The 22,671-nt window shown below is 40.4% G+C and overlaps 1 protein-coding gene across 1 annotated transcript in view; it reads left to right on the plus strand.

Moving 5' to 3' along the window:
• Positions 1–22,671, plus strand: part of ENOX1 (ecto-NOX disulfide-thiol exchanger 1) — a 603,512-nt gene that overhangs the window by 442,924 nt on the left and 137,917 nt on the right. The window contains exons 10-11 of the mRNA XM_054586376.1: positions 5,410–5,622; positions 22,095–22,201. Coding sequence (XP_054442351.1) covers positions 5,410–5,622; positions 22,095–22,201 — 320 coding nt within the window. The remainder of the gene's footprint in view (positions 1–5,409; positions 5,623–22,094; positions 22,202–22,671) is intronic.

Below are 22,671 nucleotides of genomic sequence, written 5' to 3' on the forward strand. Positions count from 1 at the left end.
TACACTGTGTCCAAACGTGGAATCTCCACTCCTGTTGCAATCTCCACTCAGCCACCAATGTTCTCACATTCATTGTTCACACCTGACTCTTATCCCAGGCGCTGTTCTGAATCTCAGGCCAGATCGCCCTCTGCATGCAAATGGAGAGAAAACAACTACTTACCAATTTGATCGTTTTCCCCTTTATTAACTAGACATGAGTTTGATTAAAGTTCACCAAGTGGCCACCTGCTGAGGCCTGGGCTCCGTGGCTGCAGCCGGGGCCCTGCTCGTTCTGAGGGCACCGAGGCACACTGTGGCAGGAAAGTCACGGCTGCCTTAGGAATATAAAATAAATGCGTGCCACTGATTTTATTTAACTCTTTAATTAATAAGGGAATCAGTAAGAAGTTAAAACTGGCTCAGAAAAGAATGCTTTCTAAACATTCATATTTCCTACTGGACAAAAATTCATTTACAATGTTATGGACAAGAATTATTGACATTGTTATCAGTTTTCCACAATATATGTTCTAGCCTTACAACACTATAGAATAGCTTAGTTGAAGACAATGAAAGATTCATTCCCCTGCAGAATCAGATAACCCAGGGGGCACTGGTGAGCATCTTTTAGTCCATGCCCAGTATCCCATCGGAAGCATCTGCAGTCATCTCTATGCCCATTTCCAAGCCTTTGACGGTTTTTTTTTCACATTTTTTTCTTCCATGATAAGAATGACAGACGTTTAAGCAGATATTCTTCAAATGAGGTGGGGAGTTTGGGGAAAGGGATTCACGAAGCTCCTAAGAATCTCATCAGATCCTTTCAACATTTTCCAATATCTCAGCTGCAACCTTCCATTTCAGGTTTTTATTATCTCTTAACTTAGCTGGGCTCCTAACCAGTTCTCAGTCTTCCATTGAGCAGTTTCTTCCAGTGCTTCTCACATTTTAATGTGCACATGAATTACCTGGAATAGAATGCAGATTCTGAATCAGAAGGCCTGAGTAAGAAGGAGTCTGCATGTTCAACAAGCTCCCAGAGGAGGCTCATGCTTGTGGTCTTTGAATAGCAAAGATTTATCCATAAGCAATTTTTTAAATGCCCACCATGTGCCAGGTGCTCAATAAACATGGGAGAGAGGGAAAGAGAGGGAGGGAGGTTGACAAAGTCTGAAGTAACCAAGAATGAAATGAGATAGGTATGGGTTCAGGTAGTGACACTGAAGTATGATAGATAATTATCACATTACTTAGCTCTCACAAGATTAAAAGTGGCCGTTGCCTTCTGAGAATTAAAAATGTGTTCAAAAAGATTTTTGAGCCATTTGATAAGCTGGTCAATGCCTGGCTGTAGAGGCTGTGCTTCTGTGTGATTATCCAGCATCACCTTTGACTTTCATTGTCAATGGAAATGACCTCGGAGGCCTGAAGAATAAAAGGATCAGACAGCTAAAGTGCCATAACAACATTTATCTCTAATAGACAATGTAAAAATCCTCTTTATCGCAAAATTAAAATGTTTATTAACAAAATGATGTTTCCTAACTTTGAATTTGGAGCTTTTTAGTGTTAATCACTGTAAATCTATTAGAAATAGGGTGTAATGAAATATACAGGGTGGGGCAAAAGTAGGTTTACATTTGGGAGTATGCAGAACAGAGTTTATTCTTGTATTATTTTTAATTATTGTACTATTTTCCGTACAAACAACTGTAAACCTACTTTTCCCCCCACCCTGCAGATAGTCTTCAAAGGGAAAAACTCAGAGTAACCTGAAGATTGGAATACTTTTTTGGAAGTTTTAGTCTCATATAAGACCCTCAAAACTAGAGACATAACATAAACCAACAATTATTGTACAGTGTGACTAATGCTTTAGAAGCAGGCTATGTAGGGAATTGTGGAAGCATAGCAAAAGGGCACATAATTCATGTTAATGTTACAAAAGCACTTCTTGTATGAAAGGCACTTAGGCTGAATCTAGAGCAGAGAATAACAGCTAGGTGGACCAGGATGTCTACGTCCTGGTGAACAGCTAGTGCGAGGGTCCTAGGATGTGCCCAAAAGCAGGGCGGCACGCCAAGGGGTCTGCCAAAGAAGAATGGGACAAAGGCATGGGGGTGGATTGAAGGAGAAAATGCAAATTAAGGGATAAAACATTTGAGGCAACTCAGGTGTGACATTGTGAGGACCCTGATTAGAAAACATTGGGCAATTTTTAATGAGAAAATACTTCATAGTCACTTCATAATACTGTACCAATTTTCCAAATTCTTATTGTGGAAAGAGCACATCTGCACATTCTAGTTTCTAAACAGCACCACGTTCAGAGTTATGCCCAAGCATGTTCACAGAAAGTACTTATAATTTTTATAAGTGCTTCTGATGTGATTTTTATGAGCACTGTTAATTTCTTCCCACTTGAACAGCTTTAATAATGCTGCAATCTAAATCTAGCTTATATAGTTTTCTGTTTTTCCATGATCTTTCCTTGAATGTAAAATTGAATTTAGATATTGAAGACAGTTAGATATTGGAAATGACTGCTCCAGGTACACCTCTATAACCATTCAGAGGATTACTGGCTCAGTGTTGGTTAATATAAAGTCGCTTCTTAATGGCAAGAAACATAGACTAGATGTACCACCAATCATGCCTTAGCTAATTTCTTTTACATCTAATTTGAATGTTAGTATATCAGTCATACATCAGCCTTTCAATTTCATAAGGTTCAGAATTGATGATGAAATTGGGAGTTTTCAGAGCTAAGTATTTCTTCTAAACTAATGGAATTCTGTCTACTATGATTTGTTGAAAGGTTAGAAAGTATCTTTCCTTCTTACTTTTTAAATTGTATATTTTCAATTGTCCAATCCTAAGAATGCAGTTTCTCTTTCTGAAAACAATTATCTAACTGTAATCTCCTTGTGAACTCACGTAAGTCCAAGGGTGAAGAACAATAAAATTTGGTTTTTAGACAATTAAAGCAAACATATATTTTTTTCCTAAATTATGATATTTATGAACTTAGTGACCATAAGCAAGAGAAAAAACTACTAGTTTGCAAGGGAAAGAAAGATGGAACAGTGTTGCTTTCTCTCTGTGTAGGCTCAGTAACAAAAGTGTTGAGGATTTTTCTTTCCCTGTGTAGTGTAGAGATGGAAGTCACAGCGAAGGGGAAAAATGGTACATGAAGTCAGTGTTCCCTTTTTGTTGTTGTTATTTTTGAGACAAAAAAGATTTCTTATAAGCATTAGGTTTATTTTTGCTGTCTTTTTGGAGGTCCATTCTCCTAACGTATATTGGCAGGGAGAGAGGTAGAGAGTGTAGAGGAGGCACAATTTATTCTGACTGTAGCAGTTGCAGTGGGTCTCTCAGAAACATAAGGCTAAATTATGGGCCCCTCCATTGCCTGAACATAATGTTAAGCTGTATGACGGCTTTTATCTTACACAAGCCGCTCAGGTCCGTGAAATGCGGTAAGAAACCACTGTAGCTGGAGTTCACTGAGAGTTGAACCTAGACTGAAATTCCAAAGTTAACAAAATTGTCTGAGCCAGCTATAATATTCGACAAGTATGTTCTGTGCCTGTGGGTTAATATTTTCAAGAAAATGTGAGTCTTTCCCTTACAGGGTGCCCTGTGGGTCTTCCCCAGGCCAGTTATCTCCGCTGGCAAAGGTGCAAGAGCAGAGGGGGCAGGTGTGCACAGAAAAAAAGCTTTGCTCCCCAGTCCGCACTGCCTCCCTGCATCAGGGGAGGGCCTGGAAGTGGGGCTGATCAACAGTGCTTTGATAATAGCTGCTCCTGTCCTGAGAAGACAGAGCACACTCCGCACACACCGGTTAGGCTGATCCTGCCTTCATGCAGCGTGTGTATTTCCTGGGCAAGCAGCAGCCGCAGCAATGAAGTTGTAGCCTGTCTGGCAGGGGCCTCTGGGAGAAAAAGGGTACTCACAGTTTTTCTACAGCACTCCACAAAATTCACAAAGCACTCCACAAATGGAGGTTTCGTGTCATGTGTAAAAAACTAACAATGATTGACTCCAAAACATCTGGTGAATAAAATAAAATAAACTCCTTTACCAAGTATGAATCACCCTCTATTTGTTCATCTGAAGTATAAATGATGCACATGTATATGAGTATATATGTATGGGTGTTTATAGGTAAAAATATAATAGTATGTAAATACTATGCAATAATATATATTGCATGTGAACACACACATGCAGAGTGCATAAGGATGTCTCAGATGTCCCCTAGTGGAGGGAACATAGTAGACACTCATTATGTGTCAAGTAAATGAATAAGAATCGGAATCTTCTATTCTAATTTTGCTCCTTATTTTTATAATTCAGACTCTACCAAGTTTACTTGAAAAAAAAATGTAGTGTATTTTTCCTTAATCACAGTTTCCAGGCATAGAAAAATACCAGTGAGATGGGGAGGCTCCCAGACTCCTCCTTTTAAGTTTTCCTGGAAAATATGCAATGAGCTTTCAGCAGTAGGATTGATTAATGTTATAATAACTGACATATAACTTCCAGTTCTAATTTACTTAATCACCTTCAAACTTGCTGTTTCTCCATCTCCAAGCCATACCACACAGATCTGTTCCAGTAACCAATACCAAACAGGCAAGTCTGTTTGTTTTCTTTGAAATAAACTTCATCATGTATTTACCAGTAGAACCTCATTCCCCACTCCAACCCCCCTTCCCCACTACATACACACCTTAAACCAGGTCAAATAGGTTTTCAATAGCCTTTTAAAGCAAATATTGACTGCCCCGGGTCCTTCTTTGTTGAAAACAAAGAAATATTCTATTTTTTCAGCTTAATCAAATGTTATACTAAATCTAAAATAAAATAAGTTTTGAACTGTAGTAAGACAAGAATTGGCTTATTCCTACTACTATCTAGGGGACAATATCTTCTATTACAACCAGCTTTAAAGTAATTTAATCTGTCGTCCACAGTTTGACACTAACTCAGCTGATTCTGTAAGTCAAAAAACTGGCATCACTGAGTAATATTTTTCATGAAAGAATGAAGTGAAGTGGATGCCACATAGACCACTGGCAGTTTTTTTAGCCAGACATAAGAAAGAGAAATCAGGATTTGGAGGAAGAATGAAATTGTACCAAATTACAAAGAATACCCAGAACAGATCTAAAACTAAGCTTATCGAGTTGGTATATGAGAGGGTGAGTCTCCCTTTGTTTCTTGTTTGTCTGTGATGCCAGAGAATTAGGTGGGAAAAGAGAAGCTGAGTGATGATAGATGATTAGTCTCAGAAAAACTAATTTGTCAAATTCTGAAAATGTTTCCATTAGGATGGGCCAGCTCTGTCTTTTGAGAGGAACCAATGTCAGATATACTTTCTCATCTTCGCATGATTTGTACTTGGTGGTTTTCCTTTTCCAGATGATAGCAAGTTTTCTGAGGCTATCACAGTGCTACTTTCCTGGATTGAAAGAGGGGAAGTGAATCGGCGTTCTGCAAACCAGTTCTATTCCATGGTGCAATCGGCCAACAGCCACGTCCGCCGGCTAATGAATGAAAAAGCCACCCATGAGCAGGAGATGGAGGAAGCCAAGGAGAATTTTAAGAATGCCTTAACTGGAATCCTCACTCAATGTAAGTAAGATTTTGGGGGCCATCTGTCTTATTGTGATTTTGCCTTTTCTTTTGTATTCATTTTATTTTTTCATTTGGGGGTAAGTAATTCAATAATTTCCCATTTACTCCATATTGAATGGCAAGCCTCATAACCTATTTCATGTTCTGTGGCAACTTGGAGGAACACGGACCCTGCCCTGAGAGCTTACTTCTCAAGGTGAGCAATGTTTCTGTAGCTTTTCCTCAGAACGCCCAGCCTGACCACCAGGTCAGGGCAGCCAGATGCACCTGTGCCTGCTGGACCCACCGCAGTTCACACCACACTCGTGGGCTGTCCACACACACCTGCATGTCCTCTTAATTCTGACAGTAGGAAGAGACCCTGAACACATTGTTTTGGGCTCTGTTTAGAAAGATGGTATCTTCAAAAAAACTCCTCCTCAGGATCCTTTATTTGAGGTGAGCTTTTGGCTGTCAACATAGGCAACTCAGGAGTAGAGATTTTTTTTTTGCATTATTATTATTTTGTCCTTTCTTCATTTAGAAAGCAAATTGTCTTAACTACTTAATGCTGGTGATTTTTCATGTCCATATCTTACATCTATGAAGGGGTGTAAATGGGGCTTTCCCATAGAAAAATAGGGTAATTATCCAAGGCTCTATTTTTTTTAAAAGGTGTATATTTTTTGTGGGCACTCCATCTGTGTCTGTAATTAATGTCACAGTGGCATCCTTGCTTAGTAAAAGCCATTGAATGACACTGTAACAATGTTGTGCTCCATTCGATACCAAGAACAAGGTCCCACACCAGTGGGTGACACATGTGATTTACATATTTATTCTGAGAAAAAGTGTTATTGTCAATGACATATGTGCAAAAATGCCTAGCACCTCTTTCATTAGTGCAAACCCAAGTGAGAATGTGTCTGTTAGCATGTGAAGAGAAGGAGGGATGAAAAACCAGGCTTTTATGTGTAAAATACGTTTTATTATGACTTTGTTGTCAAAAGACCATTCTTTTTTGTAACAGCGTAAAATATTATCTAAGAAAATCCCAAATATAAACTATGATAAGTGACCAGATATCCAGCATAAGACCAACCTGTGCCACCTGTCTTTATAGAAAAGGAATAGGAAAAACAGAACTACTCTGTCTATTCAGGCCACTCTCAGACCACCTTACCTAGAATCCCCAGCCATGAGGAGCGGTGTATGTCCAGCAGTTCTGAAGTTAGAGTTACTGGGGAAAGGATGAAGAACACTAATATTGATACCACCTTTCAAAAAAGGGAAGCAAGGAATGGATTGGTAGGTAGAGAGAGGGAAGGGTGAATTAATAATGGAGCAAAGGGAGAGAGGGAAAAGCTACACAATTCTAGTAATATAGTTCCTGTAAAGTTACGGCAAGAAGCCAAATGTCTGAACAATAGAATGATCACTGGCATCCGTTCTAAATAAATTCTCATTCCTATGCAGTTTACAGTCCCACCTGGCAGGGAAGACTAAACCCTTGCCTCTAACAATGAAGACCAAGGCAGCCACATATTAGAAAAGGGGAGGAATTTATTTTTCTTTGGCAGTGTCTATTGAAAGGAGCACCTATTAAAACAAGGCCCCAATCATGTGGCTGAAAGAATGCAATGTGTCTGCCTAACATGATACAGGTACGAGTTGGCATGGGTTTGAAATCACTGAGAGCCCGACAAAGAAGTCTAACATGTGTGGGGGTCCAAATCTCTGCATTTCATTACTGAGAGAAGCCATATTGGAAAATGAGGTTGAAACTGCAGCAAGAGTGGATAACAGGCTTCCTAATGGGGCACTGAGTATCAGCCACAGGCAGCACTGAAGCCCACAGGCCTCTTCCCCTGGCGTCGGCACCTGCAGGTGCATGGTGCACGTGGATGACCAAATGGGAGTGGGTGTCTCTGTGGCCAGGCTGCTTCACTCGCTGGCTGAGAAGGAGAGAGTGAAGGGCTGTGGCGGGGCCGGAAGCTCTGGGAGCCTCCCCATCTCACGGAGCCACAGGAGTGGAGGTTACCCTTGTAGCTAACTACCTCTTAGGTACCGCAACTGTAAAAATATCAAAATTGGCTTCCTGCTTTTAATCTTCAAACTTATTTCTCTTCTGGGTCTTCCTTACCATTTTAATAAATTCTCAAGCCAAAATCTGTAACTTTTATACCTACTGTCTCCCATCACCAAACCCCATTGTGTCCACCTCCAAATAGACCCGTTCTTCTCCATTTTAGATGCCAGCACTGCAGTGCAGGCTGCCTGGACATGGCAGTAGCCTAGTGTGCCAGTTAGACACTGTGTCCGTGTGTGGATCACAGAACACTTTATCTTAAATAAATGGGTTTTTCTTTCTCACACACAGTAAAACCCAGATTTTGGTATTTGTTGTCAGCAGTTCAGTGGTTCAGTCTGTCAAGCCTGAGGTTTCTGTGACATGGTTAGGTTTTCCTAGATGGTTGTCTACGATGACTGCTCTTGCTCCTGCCATCACGTCTTTTATTAATAGGTTGGTGTCATGTAAGAAAAAGAAGAGGAAAAAGAAAAACTTTAGAGAGAGAAAGCAAAACTTGCCCAAAGGTCCCCAGCAGACTTTCATTTATGTCTAACTGTGCAGAATTATTACATGTGGCCTTGCCTATCTATAAGAAAAATGGGAAAATATGCTTTTTGACTGGGCCCTTTGATCTCCAGAATGAAGTTAGAGTTCCCATGGTAAGGAGGAAGGGGAGAATGGCTACTGGGAGGTACTTGGCAGTTTCTGCCATACATATAAGAATGGGCAAAAGCAGGTTTACAGTTGTAAGTATGTGAAACACAGAGTTTAATCTTGTATTATTATATATTCTTGTTTTATATATTTTCCATACAAAAAACTGTAAACCTACTTTTTCCCACCTCCTGTAGTTCCTCCCTTTCCACTTTTATCCCAGGTCAGGCCACTTTCCACACATTGTCTGATATAATTCATGTCCTATTTTCCCCACTTATACCCCTAAATGGCTTCCTATTTCGCTCTCCCTAACTTAAAAGCTCTCCCTGCCTGCTTCTTCAGCGTTAGTGTTTCCTGACTCACTATGCCTGTTCTCCCTGCTGATCCGTTCCATGCTACCTCCCAGCTCTGAGTCCTTGCACATCTGCTCCCTGTGTTTGATGCGCTTTCCCCCCCACTCAGTGCTTGCTTGAATTCTTCTCCTCCTCTAGATCTTGGCTGAAAGGCCACTCCTTTAGAGAGGCCTTCTGGATCCACTCTCTTCAAGTAGGGTCACTATCACTGCATCTGATTAGGTCCTTTGGAGCACTTATGAAAATGTGTAATAATTTACTGATATGTTTGCTATTGATAATTATAACAAGTATCACAAAGGAAATGACATGTCTCTTTAGTCATCAAAATATATCAAGTGTCTAGAACATAGAAATGCAACAAATATTTGGTACTGAGTGAATGAGTGAGTAAATTGTGGGGAGGGGGAGCCGGGGGGAGCAGAAAGGAAGCCTGAAACAGTGAGGTCAGAGTTTCCAGGGACCACAAGAAGCAGTTTGACTTTGGTGTTAGAATTCTCTGCAGATAATGAGGTTTCAACTTGCATGTGTAATCAAGCAATTCAGAAAAGAGCTCACTAGCTATGTTTTTGTTGGGAATTGCTGTACTTTACCAGAAACTTGGTAGCAGTCTAGGGGTTATGAGGAGAATTGGAGTGGAAGAGTCAACAGAAAAATTCAATTTATGTATCCCCAATTGTAACTAACTATCCAACAACCTTCACATTTCCATATTCCTGTTACTGTTTAAGGGATCCCACTTAGCCCTGTAATTTGATTCTGGGAAATACTTTATCAGCCAGAATATATCAACAGAGTTTACAAAAATTCTAGCTGATCTTGACAGGCTTCAGTGCTGGCTAAGGGGTACACATCCCAGCCATTGAGCGCCTGAGCAGCCTTCCAGTGAGTCCTTTATAGCCAAGACCCTTCAGGACAACTTAAAAATGGGAGGTACCTTAAGTGTGAGCCTGAGCTGGAATGAAGCCTGTGAGGTCGAACAGGAAGACTGCGTATCTCTCTGAGCAGCCTCTGAATGTTTTATTCTCTTCTATGAACTTTTATAAAGCTGACTACTTCCCAGATATAAAGGGGAACCAAATACTAACATTCGTCATAAAAATATTAGGTAGGTTTTAATTTTATTATCCTTTGAGTTTTAAATATATTTCATGTCATATCTGGTGGAGTTATGTTTATTTGTCTCAGCCATATATTTTTTAATATCTCCAGCTCAGTTCAGTGAGGTAGGGCGACTTTGGTATTGGTACATAGAGTTGCTTTTAAAATAGTAACTGCAAAATTCCACAGGGATTAACACACTTGCTATATTTGCCAAAAGCAGAACCAGTCATACCCCCATTTATCTGCCTTATATCCTGGCAAACACCATAGGAATTACATTTTGTCTTTCTCATTTGGAATTAAGTTAGGATTGTTAAGCACCAAAATTCAGGAATGGCATCTCAGCTTTCTTTCTCCCAAGTGGGTGGAAATCTCCTGGTTATTCAGAAGTAGCCCTGAGTGTTCCCTCCACACAAAAGATCCCACAGTGTCGGTTACCTTCTCCATAGTGTCTCACAGCAGCCTCCCCATCAGAAAGCCTAGGGTGTCGGGAAATCATTCTGAGGCAGTTTGGAAGCAGATATATTGAGGAACTAGCTTATTACAGCAAGAGTGGCTGGCCTGGTGTCCTAAACGGAAGGCTCATCTAACATCTTCCAGGAAATGTCAGGTACATTGCAAAGCCTCAAACACTGTAAAAGTGTGGGTTCCTATATAGATTTTGCTGGAAATAGCAAATTGGTTAAGCAAGTAAAGGGAATTTCATTGTGTTCATCCATTAAGCTGGATTAGATGCCCTATTCTCCTTACCTTGCTTGTCATATTTGTCCTTGCTTTTATATTTGAGCAAGTAGCATTTGTTCAAAGGGAAAAAATTGAGAGCCATTACTAATAACATCAAGAAAAAATGTGATTTATTTCAAGGTCTACATCAAAGCTCAGTAGTTGCCTTCCACCTTTATTGGTGTTGTGTTCTACCAGCATTTGTTCAAGTTCTGACCTTTTTTCATACCTCTGGCCTTCACCCCAGAATCAGCTATTACATATATTCAAATAGACATTGATTCCATCTGAGCTTTAGACTAACACATCAAGGGGTAGCAACTGAACCCAATCAAGAGTTTGGGGGCGTACAGCATTTGTTCACTTCTGTTGGGGATCATTTTTGACTTCTACCCATGGATGTACAGTTACAAAGATGTTAGATGAAAACATCATCTATCCTGGTGTGGAACCTAGAGCTGCCTCTTTCTTCTGGGGCAGTTGGATAGATGTCATTTGCTAGATACGTAAGAGAGAAGAAAAAAATTCCAGAACATACTTATGAATAATCTCATTCATATGTTATTGTATCCTTATATCATCCTTGTCTCATATTTATGTCATTTCTTAAACTGTCCATTGGCAGAAATTCCTCCAAATTTCCCAACTGAGAGACTTTTGGGTTTTGATCATCTTTGCTTTTAAAAAATGTATACTTCCTAGGAACTCCTCATAGGTCTGCCCACTTTCAGTTTTTCCATTATGAGCAAAGCATATCATTTCAAAGCTCAGAGAGTTGTTTAAGTATAGGAAGCATGTACCACAGCCTTCAATTATTAATATGCATGCCAAGGTGATCAATTGTGCATGCTTTGTTACAACACACATCGAATGAAAATTTAAATGCTCCATGATATTCCTACTTCGGTACTTTGCCAGCATGCTTCCTGGTAAGAGAGAAGGGATCAAAGTGGGAAAAGGCAAACAGAAAAGCAGATGGCAATGGAAAGGGTTTATTAATATTAATTTTAGAATACATGCCACAAATATAATAAACAGGAATGAGTAGACACTGTAGAATTTCAGAGCAAGGAAGGACCTTAGGGACTTACTGGCTTCAAGTCCTTATTTTACAGCGGTGGAAACTGAGGCTCGGAGCAGACGTGGTAGGCCTTGGTCATTTACCAGTTTAGGGGCAGATTAGAACCCAAGACTGCTGGCTCCTTGTACTGTTTGCTTTCTACTACCATGTATTTTTGTTGGAAAAAAATGATCAGAGGAAGATATTCTAACTGTAAATGTGTAGTTCACAGGTAGGGTTGAAGAAGCATGCTGGCATCACACTGAGTATACATGCTGCTGTCTGGTTAGAAAATGAAGCATTTGCCTCTCGTACAACCCATCACTTCCCCGCCAGAACTCAGGCCCAGCTTCTAGCCCACTTCCTCCAGGAGACCTTTTTGGTCTACTATAACTCATAACCATCTCCTGCCTTCCACAGCACCTGTTAATAGTGTCTACTTGAACATTTAGTTATTTTCTAAGCATAAGTTTTTTGTTTATTTGTTTTTATTTCCTCCAGCAGAATTTCAGGCTAACTAGAGACAGAGGACATTTCCTGTTTTCATTTCCCACCTCACTGCACCACTCCCAGGTCTGGCATTGTTCTTGTAAAGCACCTTAGTACAAATACTGATTGTTAATCAAACGTCATAGATGCAAGTGATGGCAGTATTGGAAATTGAGCTGGAATGTAATAACTACAAAACATATTCTAAAGGTTGGTTTTTTGAGTGAACCATGATCTCACCTGGCTTTGTGTTAATATACCATTCCCTCTAAAGCAGAATACATAGAATACACTTTGGTTTAGAATTTTACAGTAGTAGTAGTATAGGACTGTTACTAATATGATTTTAGCCTAGAGACTGGGAAGGTTAGAACTATCATGCAAAGCTACTTTATACATTTATGATAAGAATTGGCATCAACCTCATCTTAGACCTTGAAAATAGTGAATGGTGGAGACACTTTTGATTAGGCATGAAGAGATCCTGGTTTTAATCCCAGCTCCATCATTAATTAGCCAGGTGACTTTAGAAAAGTCTTTTAAGCTTGTTTTCTCATGCTGATAGTGACAGGGTTTGTCCATTCTCCTGTTTCCTTCCTACTCTGAAAATTCTGCAGTCCCTATCATATCAATGACTCCCAGCCTTTAATGTCTCTGAATACTTGAACACGGTACGGGCTGGCTCCCAGCCATGAGTCAAATGCTCCTGAGCTGCTCGCAGAACAGAGGATCAGCCACACACATGTCCCAGTTCTGCCTGGCTGCGGAAGTTACATCTGCTGGACAGCTCTGTAAAATTTAAGCCGCATTTTAATCCTGAGAGCATGTGGGCCACCTGTGGGTGCTGCCAACTGGCCAGAGTCTGACTAGAGAGGCCACACCTAGCCCTGACCATCTCCTCTCTCATGTCCTCATCTCTTTTCTTGACTGAAGTTGTAAAAGCCTCGGGCATTTGAATGAATGATGAAATTCATCCACAAATATTTATTGGGTGCCTATTAAGTGTCAGGCACCGTGCTAAGTATGGCAGTGGCATGTGAGGGTTTTCTGATCTCCATGTGCACCATGGACCCCCCTGCGTCAGGCAGATTGGTGTCCTCATCCACATTTCTTCTGCCTAAAAAAGCTCTTTCTAAATCACTTACATCTTAGGAACATCCCAGCTAAACATTTTATTTCCACCAGGGGAAATTTGGCTCCTATGTCCCTGCTGTGGAAAAAGAATTTTTATGAAGCGTTAAAATGTTTTCCAATATCTGTGGTCATCATTGAGATCATTCATTCATCCATGGGAAAAACATCCCCTAACTGCTTTAGCAACTCGACAGGTTTTCTATTTCTCCTGAAGATCATATTTCCAATGTTTTAAGTGCTGGGGGCATAATTTTTATTAAAAATACCTCTTTTCTCTCAGGGAATAAATGTCCAGAGAAAATACTTTCTTTATAAAAACTTCCAAGTCCAGAATGAGCACAGAATTTTCTGTTTCCCAGGATACCACAGCTGAAAGTAAAGTTACTTTAAGGCAGAGATGATGTGTTCTTGACTCTTTGTGTAACTGAGAGGGAGTGCAACTTAATGTTCGTGCTCAAACAAAAGAAATCTGTGCCCAGAGAGAATGATGAAATAGTAGCCACAAATAAGTGAGAGCATTTCTATTTAGGGAGACAGACTGTGTAAGTATGAAGAAACCTTCTCTGTAAGGGTAGTTGTGTGACTCTCAAAGCCAAAAAAAAGATTTTACCATTTTCCTTTGCAGAAAATTTGCAGACCCTTGTGTAGGACACAGGATTGCCAAGTCCATCCCCCAGGCCCTGGGATCTGAGCAGATGGAGGCTTTCCCCAGGCCTCACAGCTCGTAGAGTTGGAGCTGTGACTTGACAGCACAGGCTTCCTGAGTCTACCTTCCCTCTCACATGCAACAGAGTGTGCAGTCTCCCAAGCATTTCCTGGGCCCCACCTCCTTAAGTGTCCTCTGCTGAGGCTTTTTATTCAACAACGGTCATAACTGGGCAGAATGGACTTTAGATTAAAGTATGTGCTGAGATTCCTCAGTACCTTTTTGCAGGGGGGTAAATGCAGATTCTCGTTTGATCATAACATCAAATGTTTGGCTTCTTTGTGGTAGAAAATTCCATTCCCCTTAAGGTGTTGGCCTTCCTGGCCTCCACTGGCCCTTTCCACAGCTCTCTTACCACACTTGCACTGTGACCCAGTCATGTGCAGGGTCCCCCGATCCTAACATAATGTTCCTAGGAAGCCTTTTATAAGCTCAAATGGCATAAAATGAAGGCACAATTTCCATTAATTTATATGGAAACTTTTTTGAGGATTTCCAGACCCCCAAAATAACCTACCAAATCATACTAAATACACTTAATTACATCCACTTTTATGTTACGCATAACACACTTACAGACTCTCTTAGGCTTTTCTTATTATGTCTTAGGATACATCTTGCTACGGGATGAACAAGATAAATCTAAAAGCACAAATGCTCACAGATACGATTCAGAGTTGCGGGGCTTGCTGCTGAGAGGCCAAATGTGGTTCCTGAGGAAGGAACTTACTGGGGCCACTGTTGATGCTGGGGGTGCAAGCTGCCTCTACATCGGCTGCTGCAAAACAAATACTGAATGCTATTTTCACTTTTCTTTGTAAAAGCAAAAATCCTCTTCAGATTTCTTTTGGTTGGGAAAAACAGATACTGATATTAGGTTTTTCATAAAAATGAAGTGTCATAATGCAAACTTTCAAAGAGTGAGGGATACCTGTATGTGGTTTTATGCCCTCATCCTGCATGGCTGTAGGGACCAGAAATGTTTTTGGATCTTCTTATCCGCAGCATCTAGTAGTGTCTGGCTTGTTATGCTTCCCAGTGCTCATTAGGCTTTGGCCTATAGTATAAATACATACACACATTTGTGGTTGCCAGAGGCAGAGGGTAGGGGTGGGGAAAATGAGTAATGGAGGACCATTAAAAGTGGCTCGACTGGAGCATTGTGGCTCCATCAGAGTGTCGTCCTACACACCAAAAGGTTGCTGTTTGACTCCCTGCCAGGGCGCATACCTAGTTTGCATGTTCAGGGAGCATACATGAAGCAACCAGTCAGCATTTCTCTCATATTGATGTTTCTCTCTCCTCTCCTCTTTCTCTAAAAATCAATAAAAATATATCCTCAGGTGAGTATTAAAAGAAAAAATAAGGGGGGAGAGAGAGAGAAGAGATACCAAAAGCCAGGTCTATCTCCTTTCTGCTGGATAATCACTCTTAGCAAGGAGTCAACTGCTGATAAAAGGGGAGTTGGTGAATCTGTAGACTTGTTTCTGTGACTCATAATGGAACTGCAAATATAGATTAGCTCTGGTGCAGAAAACTGCTTTCCTGTAACTTATGCCTATTCTTATCTATCAGGAATGGCCAAAAATAAATGTTTGATTACCAACTATTGACAAGGGGATAGGAAAACAATTTGAAAAACAGTGGGCATAAAATTAGAGTGCAATTTAGCTGTCAAAAATTAAAAATTCAGATATTCTATCCTTTCCACTGCTAAGAATTTCTTATAAAGATATTTACGTAAGACTGTCAGGAGATATGTCTGAGGATGTTCACTGCAGTCTTATTAATATACATATGAATAGATTTCCAAGATATGCTAAGTGAAAAAAGCAAGGTGCAGCACAGTGTACATAATATTAGCATTTTTGTGTAAGTGAAAAACAGGTTACACAAAGAAAAATACACACAGCATGTATATCTGCATAATGTTTTCTCTGGATGAATGCACTAGAATCTGCAAGTTACCTTTAAAGAGAAAAACTTGGTGGGGTACAGTCAGGATGGAAAAGCAAACTTTGCTTTTCCCTTTACTCCTTTTTTTCTTATATATGTGTGTTATTTTAATTAGTCATAGGACAACCTAGGCAGGAAAATTTATTGGATTTTAAAAACCTAATAACAGCAATATATCATAAGAAACTATTAAAATGATAATATTTTCATAGATTTTTGTTGTTAATTTCCAAAATATTCTAATATATGCATTAATAAGGGGATCTACAATCCCTTAAAATGTCCTGGGATTTACACAAAGCTTAAGAAGTCACTGTCTATCTAATGTTTTTCCATTTATTTGAACAGTATCACCATTTCCTGCTTGTTTGAAATTTGCTTAAAAAAATCCTATTTCTTTTTTTATAATTTGATCAACATGTTTCTCTTTCTTTCTATCCCCATCCCATTCCCCAGGAGAAGCAAATCTCTGTCCTCATCTAGTCAGGAAGTTCAGAAAGGCCTGCTGTTGGCCTCAGGTGTAATGTGGCTATAATGGAGTCACAGTGTCATGCAATGTTCTTTTTACTCATCTCAAGACAAAACCCCAGAATGCCCTTTTTCCTCCTCAACTTGAAATTCCAGTCAATGCCTCCTTAATGTATGGCTTTGGCCATATTAATTCTCAGTTTCCTGGGCTTCCCGCCAGGCAGACTTGCAGGCTCCTCTGAGCCCAGGACTCAGAGCCGCCTGAGTGAATGAGCAGAACCACCTCTGGGAGTCTCTCCTAGCAGCTTCCTCTTACCGTGTCCCTGTCGTGTTTGACACTAACTGCTCCTCCCTCTGGCTTTGTCTGGTTCCTCTGGGTGTCCTGAGAGCCCAAATCACTTACTACCTTCCCTCCATTATAATTCTTCAACCCAGAACCAAGGACATCAGTTCCACCCAGCTTTTAGTATTTAAAAACAACAATAACAAGCTAGGTTAGAGGAGGTCTGCTATTTCATTTGTTATATACCTTTGAAAATCTCGTGTGAGCTATTCAAGATGATTTGGAAAAAATGTTGTCCCATAAAGGAAAATAAAATTTCCTCTGAACCCTAAGGTATTAAGGCTCTATCATGAACCCAAATAGCATTAAAAACAAAAATTAACCTTGGAAGACCTGTTCGAGGTGCTCTATTTAGGCAGGCCCATTGCTGGTAAGGACTTAATCAGTTTCTCCAGATATTTGGGACACTAATTGGATTTTAAGACTCTTTCATAGCTGTTGAGTTGGGACAAAAGATTTAGGAGGTGAAGGAACTCTGACAAAGAATGCAGTCAGGAGGATGTGAAGGAGAAGGGGCTGTGTTTGTGTTCTTTGGAGGAACTTAAACTTTCTCTCCACTGCTTCCAATGCTTTTCTGTCCAGAGCTCAAAATTCAGGAGCATTGTGCAGCCCAGAAATCTGAGGTTTTATGCTGGATGTCCTGTTCCTTCCCTGGAAGCTTGTTTAGTGTTCCATTTCTGGGTAAATGGATGTCCTGTTCTGAGCTTTTCTTCCCTGAGAAGACTGAAGACAAGTTCTTATCAAAATCATTCATAAAGTTTTCTCTCAAGTAAGGAGTATGCTCTGAACTCAGCAGATACCCAAACATTTCTGGATTGTGGAAAGTACTGAAAAAAGGTTTTAAAGTACTTGGTCTTATGGATTTCTTTTGAAATTTTTAAGAACATATATACCTCTATGTGTGTATGTTATACGTATGCATGTGGGTGTGTATGTCTCCTTACTTAAGCACGGATAAGATAGTGAATAAGCAACCACTAGTGGAGTGTTAAATTTATTAAACAAGGCAGCTGGGGTAGCTCTAAGGCTGTGGTGGCCCAGGTAAGAAAACCGAAATCTAAACCTGCCAATGCCTCAATGTAACACAGTTGAAACCTAAGGATAACCAATCAAAACAGCCAGCTGGCCTCTAGCGATGGCCAATCAATAATTTCCTTCTTTTCCTTCTGTCTTACTCTACAAAAGCCTCTCCAGCTCCTGTCCATGGAACATTCCTAACCGCTTCCAGTTTGGCACTGTCCGATTTTAATCAATTTTTGCCCAAATAAACTCTTTAAATTTTTAATATGCCTCACTTTATCTTTTAAGAAGAGGTTTGTAACCATAAAGAGTGCTGCCAATTTTATCACAGCTCTATTTATCCTTTCATTATGTTCATTGATACCTGCTGGGTATATATGAAATACTCTGTTATGACATCTAAGACTGACGTTCAAGCATATTTCTGAAGAGTCGATCACTTAATATTTTTTATGACTCTCAAGTAACCTAATTTAGTCAAAACACTTAAAATATAGAATTAGGGGAGAAAGATTTGCAAAGTGTAAAGGGTAAATTTAAAATTTCTGACTGAGAGCTCTTTCTGTTGATAACACTTGCAGAATGTTAAGTATACTAACTGCTATAGGCACGTGTGGGCTGTCAGCCACCACTGTAGACCACTAGCAATGGTGAAGGCGCTGGTGGGGATTGATCTGAATTTGTTCTGCCTATAGCACAACTTTCTATAAGCTACATTTTTCAATGAATGCCAATGCCATCATGTCTACTATTCACCTCTTCTCTGAGCTTTTAAGTAGAGTTTTAGACATTCCATTTAATCAATAACTGCTTGTAGCTTCATTGTATATAGAATGAGTAGTCCGAATTATACCAGAGAAGTAGTGCGTGGTAGTCAAATTCATGCACATGTTCTTGGTGTTCACTGCTGGAGACAATGAAGAGGTCTTTACTTGTGATATCAATTGTATGATCATCCCATTTATGATGTTACAAGTATGCTGTCTTTGAATCACATTCACTTAGTGCATGGGCTCTAAGGAGGCCTTTCTCTAACGATGATGAATTCCTACTGACCCAAGCATTCTTTCTGAGTCTTTTTGTGTGCCCAAGAATTTTCATTTATAGGCCAAAAGTAAACTGGGCCATGGAAATATCATGAGAGTATTTTTTAAACCTAAGCTGAGTTACCCAGTTTTTGTTTTTAATTTGTTACTATGTGTGTGTGATGGGGAGGGAGTATAAAACTTAATAAGAAAAGAAGTATACAATTAATCACATTTAGTTTTGCATTTAATTAATTCCCCTTTTGAAAAGAAAACAAATACATGAAATCAAGATAGGCCCAGAAAATTTAAGACATCTCTGATTTCTGACTTCTTTCTGAACCCCAGTATGTATTTCAGCTCCATCTTGATGAACTTCAGGCATCTCAAATTCAGCATGTCCAAGAGCAAATTCCTGATCTTTCTCAGACCTTCACCTGTATTCCTCTTCTTGGTCTCTGATGTACTTCCCAAGTTGGAGTCTTCCTGGTCTCCCCACTCTCCTCCATCGTAGCAAGTCAGCCCCACTTGTGTCCTATCAACTTGCTCTGTCAAGTGACTCCTTGCTTTTCCTTCCCCTCCAGTGTTTTGACTTCATTCAAGCCTCATCATTTCTCCCAAGCAAATTCTACCCAGATCTGTTTCCTCTGGCCAACAATATAAAGTTCACATCCTGGCTTTGTATACATGTTCCTTCTTTATCCATTCTTGCCCAGCATTAACCCCAACCCCACTACATCTATGTTCACGTGAAGTCCTTTTCACATTCCATGCCAGCCTTTGAAATGGCAGCCCTGCCTTCTCAGCTGAGCAAGTATTGATTCACTGTTTAATAACTGGCAAAATGTTGCCTTCTTTGGGCACAGTCTCTGACCCCACCTACTGAGTTAGTTACTGTGTCCACATAGGTGACATCCTTACCCCTCTCGAATAGGGTAATTATCTGCTTGTCTGTTTCTCTCTAGAGACTATAATCTCATGAAGGACAAGGATGTGTCTTCATCATATATTTCTAGCAATCAGTCAAGTGTCTGGTAAACAGTAGGAGCTCAGATGTTTGCTGAATAAATGAGTGAGTGAATGAGAGAATTGAACTTAGGCCCTAGGGTATCGTAATAGCATGTTCTAAGCAACTGAGGCGCTTCGCCTCAAACAGGGACTATTTGCAATAGTACATGACTTCAGTGAATATTAGGGGATCTAGTCTTACTCTCGGATGTGTGCGGTTTTGGTCACTCAGTATTTCTTCTCAGTGTTTTCTCTTCTGCATTCCTCAAGGTGCTCCCCTCCTGGCCTGCCCCCACACACAACCCAGATTTTCTCCTTAGTGTTACCTCCTTTATTAACAGCCTTCCTTGAATGATGGCAGAATTTTGACCATCACCACCCAAATTGTCAGGCTCAACCCTTACTGTCCCTTCCCCTCAGGCCTGGTGTCAGCACACCACAGTTCTTATTCTTCTAAGTGATGCCCAGCAAAGATCTCTACTGATAAAAGCAATGGGGCCCATTTCTCTTTACAAACCTCTCAATCACTACCTCCTCTATCCCTGCCAGATAATATCATCTGACAGTGGAGTCCACCACAGCATTTTGGGCTGACTGCTCTGTGTTGCCCATTCAGAAGGCAGCTTCATGTCCCCCGTGAACGCAGTCTGTATGCAGACAAAAGAACAGGAAGCCCTAGCAGCCGGGCTGCACTGTTCTCCTCTGCCAGCCAGGCCGCCGAGCCCGGGGTTGGGGGTCAGGTGAAAGGCAGCCCTCAGAGCATCTCGGCCTGACTAGTCTGGCGGTCTTACTTCCTCCAGGTGAGCTGATGAGAGGGAAGCCTCTCACACTCAAGGAGAGTGCGAGATAAGCTGACGGCAAATTCTCCTGTTAAAATTAAGTGCAGTAAATTCATTGTGTGACATGATAAAGTTTGATAAATAAGGAGCTTTGGAGGTGGGAATCTCTTGAGGTGGAAAACAGTAAACTTAAAAGCCCCTGTGAAAACTACCCATAGATTGGGAGGTAGCTGCTTATTAGCATTATAAGATATTTACAGTGTGGAATGTGAATGGATCTGTCTTCTCCCTGTGCTCCACCACACATTTGTTTGTTTTGTGTGCTTTTTTAAAAAAATCATAGCACCATGTTTTGTGCTTCTGTGCAGATTATCCTATTACTCTTTGACACTCTTTGGACACCTGAAAGATTTGGAAGAGCTTTGATGCTCTTTTTTATAATAGAGCCTTGGAAATCACTTAAGAAGAGTTTATGTTTGATAAAGTGTTAGCATCTATGAGAAGCTAATTTTAACTACGCCTTTCTAACTAAATATTTAGAAGTTTGTTTTTAATCATACGGTTACTTCAGTGATATAATTTCCTTAATCCCATGCTTACTAGATCTATAACTGTTTAAGCAAGAGTGAATCTGCAGTTCGTTTGCCCCACCCATAACATTCACTACTAAGAACCCATCCCTTTCTCTATATAGCTTTGTTCACAATCCCTCAGCATTTATCATTCCAATAGCACTATGCCTGCAAGCCACAGAAGTTCTAAATGAAGTCAAAGTTATAGAGTTGGACCTTCAAGGGGTTTGGGAATCAATGGGAGGGAAGCCTTATGAAAGGGAAAATGGAGTAACAGGGAGTGGCACATGGCCATGATGAACTATGGAGGGTGCCATATGGTGTCAGAATAAGACCGGCATACCAGTGCTGCAGCTGTGGGGAGCCTTGGTCTGTCTTGAGGTGGAGGCAATGGCTCCTCTTCCCTGCCAGAGGGCTGGAGGGCTGGCTGTATGGGGTACAGAAGAAGGATCCAAGGAGTAAAAATAGCCCTGGGATTGAGGGGAGATATGATACAACTACTGATTGCCCCACGTTAGAACTTGAGCACAGTAATGTCTTCAGAGGGCTACATGTGACTCCTTGAGATGGAGACCAGAAGAGAAAAAGATCTATGTTTGGTTCTTCCTCATTCAGCCACTTCACCCCAAATTCACTTCTGAGACCCCAACCAAGACATTACATTGTCTGTATATCTGTATCTGTATGCCAACACCAGTGCCCATATCATCTATAGACATAGGTATACAGATATACTAAGTCACATTTTTAAACAAGGTGAAGAATACTTGGGTGCAGATGCCCATAAACTATTTCCAGCATATTTAGAATTTGTTTTAACCTAAAGTTGTGGAGACAGACTTGAAGAGAGACATCCCCAACCTTGCTAAAATGTAAGTACAAAAAGGCACAAATTGGATGGATATTGATGATGTTATTTCTACTGTGACATCATCCATAGACTCCTAGTGTCTTTGCTTTGCTTCCCTAAAGTGATCACAACATAAATTACTTGTCTTGTTTGACTTCCTTGTTCACCAAAGTTGAGCAGATTGTGGCCGTTTTCAACGCTTCTACCAGACAAAAAGCTTGGGACCATTTCTCGAAAGCTCAGCGCAAGAACATAGACATTTGGCGAAAGCATTCTGAGGTTGGTGATTTTATTATTACTTTTTAAACACCATCACACAGCTGGATTGGCAGAGAATAGTGTGGCTGCAGCCATTATGGTTTTTGTTACAGTGGGCAGTCATAGTGCCATTGTCCTGTCTCATTGTCACCTCCAAATCCAGCTCAGATTTGTTCCTCACCTAGAAAGCAGCTGACTTCATGCTTAGAGGGCAGAATGCTTTTCTCCCCTGCAAAGGGAGAAAAGAATGTCTTCCATTCACAGTAAAGAACTCAGAAATAAACCAAGACACTTTGTCTAGTGATTATGAAGTAAAATGTAACATAAAACAGAAAACTAGCTTTTAATAAATATAGAGGTTTTTTTGTTTTGTGTTTTTTTGTTTTTTTACCGTTCTACAACATGATGATGGCAATTTGTTTTTTGGGCTAGAAATGACAAGTTTGCCTTTCATCAACATTTTCTCATTATTAGCAATGCCTCAGTCCCCT

Source organism: Pteronotus mesoamericanus, unplaced genomic scaffold (genome assembly GCF_021234165.1).
Source record: "Pteronotus mesoamericanus isolate MK-2021 breed Mesoamerican mustached bat unplaced genomic scaffold, CSHL_Meso_final contig_94, whole genome shotgun sequence".
In the NCBI taxonomy this organism is placed as follows: domain Eukaryota; kingdom Metazoa; phylum Chordata; class Mammalia; order Chiroptera; family Mormoopidae; genus Pteronotus; species Pteronotus mesoamericanus.